Below are 14,526 nucleotides of genomic sequence, written 5' to 3' on the forward strand. Positions count from 1 at the left end.
CAACAAACCTTAATTATAGTTATCTCAAAACTTGTACCTAGCTTATGTAATATGAAGAGGGATGAGTAACATGTGCAGGAGAGAATTTAGATTAGAAATCAGGTTGATTTTAGGTTGACTAAGACATCAACCCAACCTAACTCAATAAATGATCGAGTTGATATCAGGTTGAGTTTGGGCAGGTTTTTACTTCCATTCTAATCTGCCCGAACGAGTTTAAAATTGAAATGGGCATGGGCAGATTCTTCCTTTAATCATTTAACAAATAGGGAGACCCGCCCAACTTCACCGGTTTGAGTATCATGTTGGAACTAAGTACATGTTGGAACCAAGTATATTGAAAGGCCCAAAGTGTGCAAACATTTACTAAAAAAACCTTATAAAATTGCCACTACAAAATTCTCGATCAAATCACAAACATTTTTTTTTTTAAATTTAACTAAACTAAACTAAGAGAATGTTAAAGATTTAGAATCCTAAACGCAGTTATTGAAGAGGAAACTAACTCTATCCACTAGGTCAATCCACTGCTTCCATAAACCTTTTTTCCTGAAATTAAAGGACTATTATTTACTGGTACATTGCATAGATACACTTTGGATTTGGGAATATACACTTGAGGATATCCTCATACGCACAACCCATAATAATTGACATATTATGCACACATTTAGACATAATTGAGAAAAATATGTACAAAAGCATATCCCAAGCATAACAGGCTAACCCAAATCCAACCAAAGCCAGCAGCAAAAACATCTGGAAAGGTGGACGAGTGAGTGAACTCCGTCAAGCTCCGACAGCTGTGGCGGTGAGGACGGAATCGAGCTCGACGTCGCTTCGGGTGCGGCTGATCCTTTGGTTGCTACCATCCTTTGCGCCGCTTCCTCCCACCCATACTTCTGATATTGCTTGTGCCATGTTGTTCACATTCTCTAACACGTAATCTGCTTCCTTGCTTTTCACGGTTTTTCCAACCTTCATTGCAAAACAACAAAACGCAATATAAATTAGTACCTAACCGACCATTTTAAGAAAACCTTACAATATTATTCTAAGAAGATGCGATCTGACCAAACACAACATGATAACTTAGTACCAAATTGACCGTTTTAAGAAAACCTTACAGTACACCAATTTTGGAGGATTCTTTCTTGCCAAACAATCCACATGTTATTTTATGAAATACAGCATTCTTAGCTAAGATGATGGCTTGGTAAGGGCATTGGTTTTATGAGTGTGTTCTAAAAAGTACGAGTTGTCATGTTTTGAGTTACAAATTAATTAAACTTGTGACATGTTCCAACATTAAAAAAAAAGAGACAGGTCAGTAGATTATGAGGCAATTAGGTCAAGCATATCATTTTATATAATTTTCTAATCAAAAATAAAAATTCGAATAAAAAAATTTCTTTGTATTAGTACAAATCTCAGTTGTCAAACCTTTCATAATATACTTGAACAAAGTCATTAAATATGCGACTTATCGATCTGATGTTGATGATATATTGAAAACTTATTATTTCAGCAATTAAGATAAAAAAAATGATCATTTTAGTAATTAAATTGAAAAATAATTATCTTGAGCAATTTTGTGGAGGTCGTACTTTTATATGTGGAACAAAATTCTGGTCATAAAAACCAAAAATGATGAGCGGAGGATCAAAATTCCAAACTATTGTAACACTGTTTCACATATTATACAATATTTATTTATACAACTAACAAAAGATAATCTAAAAACAGAAATTTTAAAAATTAGTTAATTACCAAAACGGTGCGTAGACCAACAGCTTTCCCCGCTGCGACGTTACGCACGTTGTCATCGAGAAACAGCTGCAAGAAAACAAAAACGCGTTGTCAAAATCTCCCAACAACTTCATCGTTCACATTATCACACAACAAACTGACCAACCAAACGAAATTATAATTAAATGTACATCTCGGCCGTACCGTGCGGCGAGGATCGACCTCCGCAGCCCGGAGCGCGATCTCCATGGCCTCTATGGACGGCTTCAGGACCACCGGGAACTCGTCCGGCTGAGTCGAACTTGGCAGGTTTGGGTTCATTGTCTCGAAGCATATGATCCGATCGAAGCACTCCTCCACTCCCAGACGTTCCAACACCTTCATCGCGTGCTTCCGGTCCGAATTCGTAAATATCTGCAACATTGGTTCATGTTTCATCATTTACTTCTTTCTTTTTTTTTGACTTAGTCAAGGGTATCCCAAGGGCTTCCTTTCTTTTTTCATCATTTACTTCTTTCTAACTTTTATAAATTTTACAGTTTTGTGGGGTTTTTTTTTTTTTTTCACAAACAATAAAATAATTATACTAAACTACGATTCTGTGAACTTTGAGCTTACGATTTTTCTTTGCGCGATGCTGCGGAGGAGGTCTCGGAGCTGAGGGTCGGGTTTGATCCGATCGTACGGCAGCCTTCCATGCACGACGTCGTGGTAATCTTCGGCGTCGATGTCGTACCCCAACGCCTACAAAAGAAAGCAACAAATTACAGAAAATTCTTTTATTTTTAATTGTGCGTAAAATTAAAAAGAAAATTAATGATGAATTACTCGTAAGCCAGCGAGGGAGCTGCCGTATTTTTTGAAAAGCTCAACGCGGAGGCTGGACGCCTTGCTCTCCGGGAATCCGCATTTTTCAACGAGAAAATCTGCAATCAAAGATAAAAACTAAATTAAATATTAAATTACGAGTTTAATTAAATTTGAATTATTGATTTTGTTATTTTTGTTTTCGTCGCACCATCGATGTTCTTCTTGCAAGCTTCACCGAGTCCAAGGTTGGAAGAGTACAGAGTGTCATCCAAATCTGTGGAAATTAAACAAATTAAGCGATAGTGATTATTGTCATCAAAGATTGATTACGAGCTTGAGAAACGAGATAATTATCAAGTAATGCATACCGAAAATGATGGAATCAAAAGGAGAAGAGGAACTGCGGGAATCCATGGGAAGCTAAGAGAGACGAGAGCTGATATCGAATTTCAAAAATATAAAAAACTTGTAACTCAATCGGTTAAGAAAGCCGTGAAAATTAAGGTTTATTTTGCTTCTTCAAATCACGAAATAAAATGGGGAAAAGTGAGAGCGCTTGGAAGAAGAGGGAGGGAAAGGTCGTATTTATAGGGGCAGAATGGGAGGGAAAGGTGCGGCAAGGACAGGTGGGTTCTGCTCATAGGATAAATTTAATTATTTTTTTACTTAAAAATGAATATTAATATGGATGTGGATGGAAAGGATGAGATGGATGAAAGACTGTTGCTGACTCAGGCCACCGCGTCTGGTCGAAGATTCCAGGACAGTCGGGGAAACTTTTTTGACGAAATTGCCCTCGTGATCCATCACGATGCAAAGAGACTAGTAATTTTTTTTTTTTAAATTTTTTTTTACAAGCAACGACAGATAGATAGATTTCATTAACACAAACTAAATTTACAAGAGTAGTTAAATGGCTACATATTTTCTAATGATCAATTTTTGATCTGGAGTGAAATTCGCATAGTAAAAAAATGATATAAAACTCTTACATGACTACCATACATAAAAACTAATTGCAAACAATATAATATGTCACAAAAAGACGATAAAATCGACAAATTAAGCACCGGATGCACACATTAGTCAACGCTAAACAACAAGGCCACATCGCACCACCGAGGGAATAGCGAGGCAACAACACTTGCCGAAGTGACACAACACAAAACGTACTAATCTAAGAGGGGTTCTTTGTATTTGACAAAGTTTATTCTTTTTCTTTGCAATTGTTGCCTATCTTGATTCGTATCATAGTCTTGAGACACAAATCTAGCGTCAAGTTAAATTACTTCTACTATTGTAAAGTTAAAAGAAACTTATAAGACCATGTCGTGCCAATGAATCATTTGAGCATGTATATATTTTCGGTGTCATCGAACTAGACTAATGAGTTACTATAATTGTATCATCAGTGAATAAATTTTGTATTAATACATTTACATTTGTCTGAATATATAGGTACAATTCTTTTCAACAATCTAGAAAGAGGGATGCTTAGAACTTTCTCATTCTACTTTTCATCCCTTTTCTTGTCATCCTGCATTGTTGCTTTGTAATACCCTAAAAAATTTTAATATACAAATTAATTATCTATGTTTATGAATATGTGAAGGTAATAGGAAAATAAATCAATAAATGGTTAAGGAAATTTCATTGGGAAAAATGCGTGATTTGAATATTAAAATAAGTATTTTTAAGTCGTATTCGTAATTACGACGTATTTATAATTACGACGGATATTTGTATCGATAAGAAATAAAAAGACAAAAATACCCTAGTTGGCTTAACGTAATTATACGAGGATGTATTTTATCCTCATATATTTTATCAGATTTCTTGATATACTTGGATAGAGTTCGACCTCAAGAGTGTGTAGGCGCAAACTGTTCTTGAAACAGAATTATAACGAAAGAGTTATTAAGGTTTAAATTTAGGGACACTTTGATAATTTTCCTATAATCTGGAATGCTCCAGGAAATCTGGAGCATGCCACATGTGTGGTTGTGATGAAGAGGGAAGGAGAGAAATGAGAGAAATGAAGGAAAGGATGGGAGACCGGCCAATGAGGAGAGAGAGAAAGGAGGGGAAAGAAGGGAGATTGGCCAATGAGGAGAGAAAGAAAGGAGGGGAAAGGAAGGAGAAGTAGAGGAGAGAACCAGATCCTTCAATGACATGTCGACCCGACCCAGTTGGATCTCCAGATTTTGATCACCGTTGACGACTGGACCGATGCCAAAATGATCCTTACTTCGAACTCAGCTGTTTTCCCTCCCATTTACACCCAAGAAACTGAAGAAAAATGTTTGATTTTAAAAGGAATCGCACGGTGGGTGCGGCGGGTTTGGGCTCGATTAGCCAAAACCTGAAGCTAACTCCGGCCATTACCACCACCAATAGTCTCCCCTCAATGTCTGGAACAAAGCCCAAGCAATGGTTGAAGTTCGTTTTGAGGTTGAATTGAGAACACCTATTTCTAGGGTTTCCGGCGGTCCAAGGATCATTTCAGGTGTTTTCCGGCCAAATTGGGCTTCAGCCTAGGTATGAAAGTTGTTCCCCTCATTGAACTCTAGTTACCTGTAAAATTTGGTAATTTTTAGAGTTAGTCGGAAAATTGGGTTTCTGCGTTGGAAACTGCCACCTGCGGTGGTGTGTGGCCAGTGGGCCGACGCTGCCTTTTCATGTAGATTTTGATATTTTTAAATTCTTATATGGTACCTATGTGATGTGATTCAATTGTGGAAGCATAATGGTGAATATTTCATTTCTAGAATATTTTCGGAAATGGATAAAAGGTTGAATGGTGAACTACGAAGGGCTTGACCCGCTCAAGGGTACGTAGGCTGTCTAACAAGGGTTAGATGCAACCCTAAATAATCGAGAATTAATTTTTATTTTTTTTAGAAGTTGTTTTAATAGAAGGAATTTGGGGATTTAATTGATAATCTAATCGTATGTTTTGAGAATTGAAATATGGATATAGTTTTGTGAGGAATTAAGGAATTGAAGTAAGGAATCTTGATTAGTGGTAGTTAACTAAACAATAGTTTAGTTTGGGCCTATCACCAATATTATTTCCTGAAATAAATATTTTGGGGCCGGGGCGTTACATGCTTAATGATCGAACAACCTACTTTCTAGATCACCAGTTTAAATTAAGGTGAGCACGGGCTGGGCCAAGCCTAAATTTCGAGGAACCAGACGCTACCAATTTTAGTCTGTAACGGGGTTGGCCGGGCTAAGTAAAGGGATTTTGAGTCCTGAAACTGGGCGTTACCTGGCCCGTTTCAAACAGCCGATTCACAACGGGTCCACAGTGCTTATTACATTTATTTTTTTCTTCAGCACAGAAAAGACGACGTTGTTCAAGTTGTCTTCCTCAGTCGTCAAGCAACCGTTTTCTTCATGATAACCAGATGCTCAAATCGGATGGCGCCGAAAAACCCAAATGCAACAATGGCTAGATGGCATCAGAAAACCTAGATGCAACTCGGATTGTTCAAGTCGTCTTCCTTCGTTTTCATCTACATCGATCTAGAACCATAAAACCCATCCAACCAACATAAAATCATAACCATAAAACCCAACAACGCCTACAAAATCCCAAAACCTGAAAACGCAAATTGACCAGGTCAAATTGGGTCTCGTCATACTTAAACGCATTGTACCACTGCATCGTCTTCTCCATCAATGTTTGTGCTGCTCATGCATCTCTGATTCTTTGCAACTTTTGGATGGTGGGAGAGATCGCAATCGATGGAGATGGGAGGGACCTCGATCGAGTAGGGGTGATATTGGTACAATTACCGTACCAAAACCCATGTACGAAATACCATACCAAACTTTTGGTATGACAAAATCTATTAACATTACCGTGCCAAACTTTTGGTATACTGAATTTTGGCATGTCAAATAGTTCGGTTGGCATGGTATAGTAATGGTAATTACCACTTTGTTTCAGGCCAACATTTGATTTTTTTTCCAACCCAATTCAAGGCCTAAACGTGTTTTGGCCACTCTCTTTGGCTTTCTAAAAGTTTTTTATTTAATTATGAGAATTTTATAGAGTTTCATTTAAGAAACAAGAAGTAAATATATGGAAGAATTGCTTAAAGAACCCAACATCCCTAAAAAAATAGTACAAAGATTCCTAAATTCCATCTCTACATTCTTTAAAATTGTACAAAAATTAACTTGATAGACGAAGCCAGGGAGAAAGACATCCCAATTTGATGAAGGAGAAGATGAACTACGAAGAGAGAGAGAGAGAGAGAGAGAGAGAGAGAGAGAGAGAGAGTCACCGGAACGGGAGCAACAGAGATGAAGTTGATGGCTAGATGAGTGAAAAGGTGAAGAGTCGCATCGCAAGAAGACTGAGGTTTTTTTTATTAGGAAAGTAGATAGAAGGTGAGATGATTGGATAAATGACTAGGAAAAAATATAAAGTGCATATATAATGATAATAAATTAATAATACATAATTATATATATAAATGAATAACTAAATGATATAATATTAATAGTAGTGGTACGGTATGGTATACCATTGGTAATGATTTTGAATACCATTATCGTACCGAAAATGTATGGTACATTACAAATACCGTACCATTACCAATGGTACAATTTTTTTGGCACAACTTTGGTATGGTAATTTGGCAAAAAATTCCACCTCCAAGTGGGAGAGACCTCGATCGATGGAGACGTGACGAACTTGATCGATAAAGAACAGACAGAGATGATAATGGAGCAACAAAGAACCGACTGAAGACAAATGGACGAAGTCGTGAGGTCAAGAGAGTTAGATTAGGAAAGAGAGATCGAGAAACTCTCAGTTCAAATAAAGTCGTAAAGTCTGTGTGTTGTGTTTGTGTCCTTAAATATTGGACCTGACCCGCAATTTATAAGAACCTGCCCCGCCTCGCCCCAACTTGTAGGTCCATGACCTATTTGCCCACCCTTACTTTAAATATCAACTTGCAAAAAAATAAAATAAAATAATTGTTTAACCGTTCAATTATGTTGTTAAATTTTCAATATTTAAGTAAGAAATATAATTTATCTATTTATTAAATAATCATTAGATAACTAAACAATTTTAAATTTAGTTACTTTTTTCCAAACATATCTTTAATGTTGATCTAACATTTCCTTATCTAGAAATTAAGGATTTTGTTAACAATATGTAAAGAAGGACTTATAGTAAGACCATCTCCAACCGAACGAGGGCCAGATGGCTCATTTTAGCCATCTGACCCTCAAAGATATTAATATTTTAATGAACAGTACATTGACATATTTGCCTCCATCTCCAACCGAGGGCCAAATGGCTCATTTTAGTCCTGTCACAAAAAATCATTTCCAACCGAGGGCCAAAGGGTCATAGGGCCAAACATAATTTATTATTAGGTGCTTTAGATTTTGGCCCTTACAACTCATTATTTTTAGATAAAAACTCATCTATCTTTAGAGATCCAGTTTAAGCCCAAATTTAAAATTTGCAAATATATGGGAACACTATTGACCTATTAATACAATTTATTTACACTCATGCCACTCATACTTTATGATCCCTTTTCCAAATTCCTAAATTTATGCCAAATTAAAAGTAGTAGAAAAAGTGTTTGCATTAACCGTATCCATGTCAAACTAGAAAAGTAGTTTTTTTTTTCGTGATATAGTTTGTAGCAATTTTACCCATATTAATTGGTAGGTAAATTAGTATGTTCCAATTATTTTAAAAAACAATACTACATCTATATTATATATTTTGAATCAAATAACATTCCTCTAACTTGTAGGTAAATTGTCATATCCCAACCCGGGTCCACCACATCCCGGGCCCGTTCCACCACCTTAGAGCACGATATTGTCCACTTTGGATTAAATTTATGCCAAATTAAAAGTAGTAGAAAAAGTGAAATAGAATGTAAAAAGTGTTTGCATTAACCGTATCCATGTCAAACTAGAAAAGTAGTTTTTTTTTTCATGATATAGTTTGTAGCAATTTTACCCATATTAATTGGTAGGTAAATTAGTATGTTCCAATTATTTTAAAAAAAAAATACTACACCTATATTATATATTTTGAATCAAATAACATTCCTCTAACTTGTAGGTAAATTGTCACATCCCGGCCAGGGTCCACCACATCCCGGGCCCGTTCCACCACCTTAGAGCACAATATTGTCCGCTTTGGGCTTACCATTCCTTCACGGTTTTGTTTTTGGGAACTCACGAGCAACTTCGCAGTGGGTCACCCATCATGAGAGTGATCTGGCCTCCTTCTCGCTTAACTTCGGAGTTCCTACGGAACCCGAAACCAATGAGCTCCCAAAATGCCTCATGCTAGGTAGGGATGAGAATATACATTTAAGGATCACTCCCCTGGGCGATGTGGGATGTTACAAAAATGATTTTCTATGTATTGTTATATATGTTAGACACGTTTTGTTGTTGTATAAACATGAGTGGAACATAATATTGTTGATTTTATACATCAAACTGCATTTCTTTTGTTATAGGTAAATTATTTTCCATGTACAAGTACTTATGTTAGGCGCGTTTTGTTGTTGGTACATACAATATTTTGTATCGTTGTAAAGAAAGATATTACATTACACCCATGGTATAATTGTTGTAGGTAAATTATTGGAAATTAATTTGTAGTTAGGTAATGAACATTTTGCATCATTAGAAATGAACATTTCAAATAGTAGGTAGGTAAATTAATTTGTTCTAATTATATAAAAAAAAATTACACTACACCTAGTTATATTTAATTTTTCCAATTATTAAAAAAAATTATACTACACCCAACCAAATAACATTTATCTAACTTGTAGGTAAATTATTTTCCATGTGTTGTTAGATATGTTAGGCACGTTTTATTGTTGTATTAACATGGGTGTAACATAGTATTTTTAATACTATGCATCGAACTACATTTCTTCTTAATATAGGTAAATTATTTTCCATGTATTAGTACATATGTTTGACACGTTTTGTTGTTGGTATAAACATTATTTTGCATCATTGTAAAAAAGAGATATTATATTACACCCATGGTATAATTGTTGTAGGTAAATTAATGTGCATGTAGATAATGAAATACAATGTTCTAATATATTAATAAAAAAAAGGATAAATTCAAAAGTATTCAAGAGTAGGGTGAAAAAAATTGAATCGAATAGTTTTATGAAAATTCAAAGTCTTTCTAAAAACTTAATATGCAATAAATTTTTAACATTAATGTATTTTTTTTTATTGTTGCAAAATCATTTACTCTCTTCTTACAATTAATTATCTACATCAAATATGTAATAGGAGTATTTTAGGCATGTGAAAAATGTAAAATGTGTGAAATAATATGAAATTAATTAATTTGCTTATGTGGATCCTAGTCATTGAGTTTTCTTTGAGTAAAAAAGTTATGTAAGGTTTTATATGAAGAAAATTGAGTTGGAAGGGCTAAAATCATATTTTCAGTTTATTATTTAAATTTAAAAACTACAACACCTTAAATTTAAAAACAACAACTTATATTTAAAAACTACAAATTAAATTTAAAAACAACATTAACTTAAATTTAAAACTACAACAGCTTAAATTTAATATCCATAATCAACATCATCTTCATCATCCGCCATTGTAGGAGTATAGTCAGAGGTAAACAACTGTCGCTGGGTCATAATATCTTTTTTTTTTCCTTATCAAAATAGGCCTTAATCATTGGAGTGTAATTCGAAGTGTTCATTTCCATATTCTTATCATCCATCTCTTCTTGTATTTGTTTGGTCTGTTCTTCATGCATACAGTTCCTTTCTTCCGCGACAATGGCATTTTGCTCCGCCATTAATCGCAATGAGGCTGCTACTTCCTGTTGAGCGGCATAATCATCCTTTGCCTTATCCTTTTCCTTCAACCTTCGGGCCTTGTTTCATCCTATAGTCCAAGGTATGAAACGTTCACCCGAAGACGGATTTTCTACCCTTGTTTGTTGAATGGTAGGAGATCCATTTTCATCCATATCTGCAGTTGATGATACAGTTCCGAACACCGGCATAGGAGCTACTCTATGTTGAGGTGGATCTTCAAATAACACCCCAATCTTTACAAATTTCCCAACAAACGTGAAACTGAAAGGGTTTCGAGCTGCCCTCCATATACAATTCCACTGTTTGGCGTACCTAGAAAATATAATTACAAAATTTAAAGGAAATTAATTTATGAAATTAAATGTCATATAATTAAATGTATTTACAAAAATTAAAGGAAAGTAATTCATGAAATTAAATGTAATATAATTAAATATTTAAAATAAATTGTGAAAACACTTATTTCGTCATAGTAGTTAGCGCCGTTTTCATGTCTACTTGCAGCTGCTAACAGTGCTTGATGTCATTTGTTCAAACTTGGGTGAAGATGTTTCTTCCATCTTGAAGAACAACTCTCGTGGTTTCGGATATTCAGTGGAGTGGTGCCTTCGTAGAAATTTAAATATTTTTTGAACACACGAGTCCAAACACCTTCACTTGTTTGAGAACTCCCCCTCACACTATCTTTTGACACCCATCTATAAGCCCTACAAATAGCTTCATCTTCTTTTCGGGTCCAAAACCTATCTTTCATTGCAGGCGAGACCATTTGAAAATTATTAAAAGAATTGAAGGAAATATTTTTGAAAGAGGTAAGAAAATATGAGAATTTAAATGGTGTAGGAATGGTGAAAAATTTGTGAGGAATGTTGAATGAATGGTTTAGGTATTTATAGGAAAATAAAAGGAGAATTTTTAAGAATTTTTTAAAAAAATTTGGCCCAAAAAAAAATCCAACGGTAATTAACGGCTAGTTAACGTCAGTTAGTCGTTGCATTTGAAATTTGGCTTAAAATTCCTGTCGCTTATATGCAACAAGATTGGTGAGATTTCTGGCCAGCCCTTTGGCCCTTTTATATTTCATGGGGCCCACGAGCTCTTTGGTCTAACCCTCGATTTGAGACAATTTTTGTACGTTTTTCAGTCCTCTGGATTCTTCGGTTGGAGATGGTCTAACTTTGGATAAGACTGTATACGCGTCTATGTACACCTCGCTTGGAAACTTCATCCAACTGCATGTGAAAAATGTGGCAGGTTTAATATTGCAGAACCGAATGGCGAGAGTCAATCAGTCTTATCAAAAACCAATGTAAGAGGCATACTTGGGTAAGTACTTTTACACACGGTACTGTTTTGCCCAATTCCCATGTGATCCATGCATGTTTTGTTTTTTTTAGTAGTGTCAGCATCCAGTAATTGGGTGCAACTTTAGGTATAAGGTAGAATTGTTCAAATTCCTTGTGATCCATATGCATGTTTTTTCTTGGTAAAGTTTGAAAGAGTTTTCCTAAACACATTCCTTTTCGTTATTCTTCATTTTACACATATAGATAATAAAAATTTAACGTCGTGAAATTGAAACTATTTAAAAAAAAAATATGCTGAAGGTAAACATATATGTGTGTAAAAAGGCTTCCCTTTTTGGGGGGGAAATTTTAATGAAAAGCTCGTGGTACTGTTCACTTTAACGAAAAATCACATTCTTACACTAAAAAATCAATCATGATACTATTCACTTTACCTGTTATTTTCTCCTTATCGTTAAAACTCAAAGTTTTCGAGCTCTTTTCATTAATTTTTTTTTCTTTTTTTCTCAAAACTAATTAGGGTCCTAAATGCGTTGTCTTTGCACAAGAAAAATGTTGTGCTAGGACAGCACCAAACCCTTTGGAACCAACTCAAGCTAACCCACAGGAAATATATCAAATGGAATGCAATAACAAAATATAAAAGACACCAAGGTTTTAACGAGGTTCCTCAACAGTCAGTGTAACTGGAGTACGTCCTCGGAGCAGTAGGAGCTCACCCAACAATCCACTATCAACCAAATGAGAATTTACAAAGTGTTGGCAAGCTCACAACCCAAAAACCCCAATACAACCAATAACTCTCACACACCAAATAAATAAATAGAGAAAGAAATATAGTGATTAATTTCTTCTCTATACAAAGCTCAAAGCTATTACAACAATAAAACTTTAATGGAGTAAGAACTAACCAAGAAAGAAAATCACATTTTTTTTCTTATATAGGAGCTGCGTACCTCTTTTCTTCTTTCTGCTGCTCCCTTCTATTTTTTTCTTCTGCAGCTGTTTTCTTCTCATAACAACAAAAGCAGCAATTGCTGCTAAATAATTCCTTAAGTCACCCGTGACTTCCCACATGGACCAAAGAAAAAAAGGTTTTCTCCAACATTATCATTTGTCATCATCACAAAGCAAGAAACAACATCATGATGTCTCCCTTTTTTTTTTTTTTTGTTTAATAGCCAAAAGGTAATGGCCACTTGGCCACCATACAACAAATAATCCCTTTTTGTATAAAATATGGGTTAGGTTATTTTCACATCGTAAAATATTATTGTTGACTTTTGTACAAATAATTTTGGAGAAGACAAGCTAGCTACATCTTATTTAAGCTATCATAATTCAAACTATTTCTGATGACTATCTTCGAAAAATAACTTTTAGCAGAGTACTATAACTTTCCCTAACCAAAAAGCAGAACAATTTAATTTTGTCATAATAAAAATTTGAATTTCAGTGGCGCTCTGCTTCCTAACTTCCAAGCCATTCACTTTGGGTAGGGTTTGGTTTGCATGGCTATAGAGATATTACGAAAATACACTATAAATTACTGACTGTTGTAAACATTCATAGATTAAATGTGATTATGTAAATCCTAGATTAGATTTGATTCTAGTTATCATTTCCTATTGTATTTTGTATTCCTTGGGGATGAAAGAATATATTCTCTCCATTTACTACTATAAATAAAGGCACAATGTAAAAGAGATAACAACACACACATTCCCCTACAATTCTACAAACACATCTTTCTCTTCTTCTCCTTGCCGCCGGCCACCCTAAACTTGTCAGATAAAATAGACCACAACACTAACCCCAATTTAACACATAATTTATTTTTCATTTAAAAGTTTCTTTTCTTTACATCCATTAGTTCAAGGGATTCAATGCAGAATTTGATCGTGATCAAATTAGACATTCTGCTAATGAATTAATTACTAGATATTGAAAACCTATATTCCAAAAACTTAAGGCATACATTTGATCTTATGCCTTTCAAGGTTCCTACACTAAAGGACATTGTTCATGTTTTGGACCCTCGTGAAAAAAAACTTAGATGACGTATTAATATTAAACAATAGACAGTAGAGACTTTTTCCTTGATTTCTTTATATTTAATTGATATGGACTAGTGAAAATTGTAAGATCTGTCAAATTAAATTAACACGAATGATTAATTCTTTAATAATGTGAAGTGATTTTGTCGAAGATACGGTAGCAGTGTTCATACCATAATAAACTAGTGGTAGGGCTTCTAACTCGCATGATAAAATATTCGTTGCCGCGTATTCAAAAGTTTTGATCCTCTCTCCCAAGTTTTGAATAGAAATTTAAAAGAAGAGTTTTTGTCACAAATGATCATTGAAATTGACCCAATCCATCAATGTGGTTATTGAAATTGAAAATCGATCAATATAGTCTCAAAAATTGAGTATCCTAAATCAATGTGGTCATTACGTCGCAAATCTATCAAAAATTTTGTTATACACTGATATGACACATAATTATATCCCACAAATCTAATTAAAACATAATTGGCACCACCTCACCACTTGACCATCAGCACCATCACTCATTGAAACATAATCGGCACCAAGGTATAAAACATCAATGATATCGGAAATATCGGTAGTACAAAAACACGGAAATATCGATGGAAATATCGGGATATTATCGATATCGATAAAAATTGAATAAAAACCATGGAAATTGTAAGAAAAAACTTGAAAATTTTTATTGAAACTTTGCATGATGTTTATTTAGTCAATTATCTATTAGTTTATCAC

General features: G+C 34.7%; 1 protein-coding gene across 1 annotated transcript; it reads right to left on the minus strand.

The window, feature by feature from the left end:
• Positions 1 to 531: 531 nt before the first annotated feature.
• On the minus strand, positions 532 to 3,211 carry LOC103427165 (uncharacterized protein C24B11.05). The gene is made up of 7 exons (XM_008365238.4): positions 2,928 to 3,211; positions 2,768 to 2,833; positions 2,578 to 2,675; positions 2,368 to 2,493; positions 1,954 to 2,163; positions 1,771 to 1,836; positions 532 to 978 (listed from the first exon to the last, which is right to left on the minus strand). The coding sequence occupies exons 1-7, from the start codon at positions 2,971 to 2,973 to the stop codon at positions 790 to 792; spliced, it is 801 nt and encodes a 266-aa protein (XP_008363460.3). The 5' UTR covers positions 2,974 to 3,211; the 3' UTR covers positions 532 to 789.
• Between the last annotated feature and the right edge of the window lie 11,315 nt (positions 3,212 to 14,526).

Source organism: Malus domestica, chromosome 16 (assembly GCF_042453785.1).
Source record: "Malus domestica chromosome 16, GDT2T_hap1".
Lineage (NCBI taxonomy): Eukaryota > Viridiplantae > Streptophyta > Magnoliopsida > Rosales > Rosaceae > Malus > Malus domestica.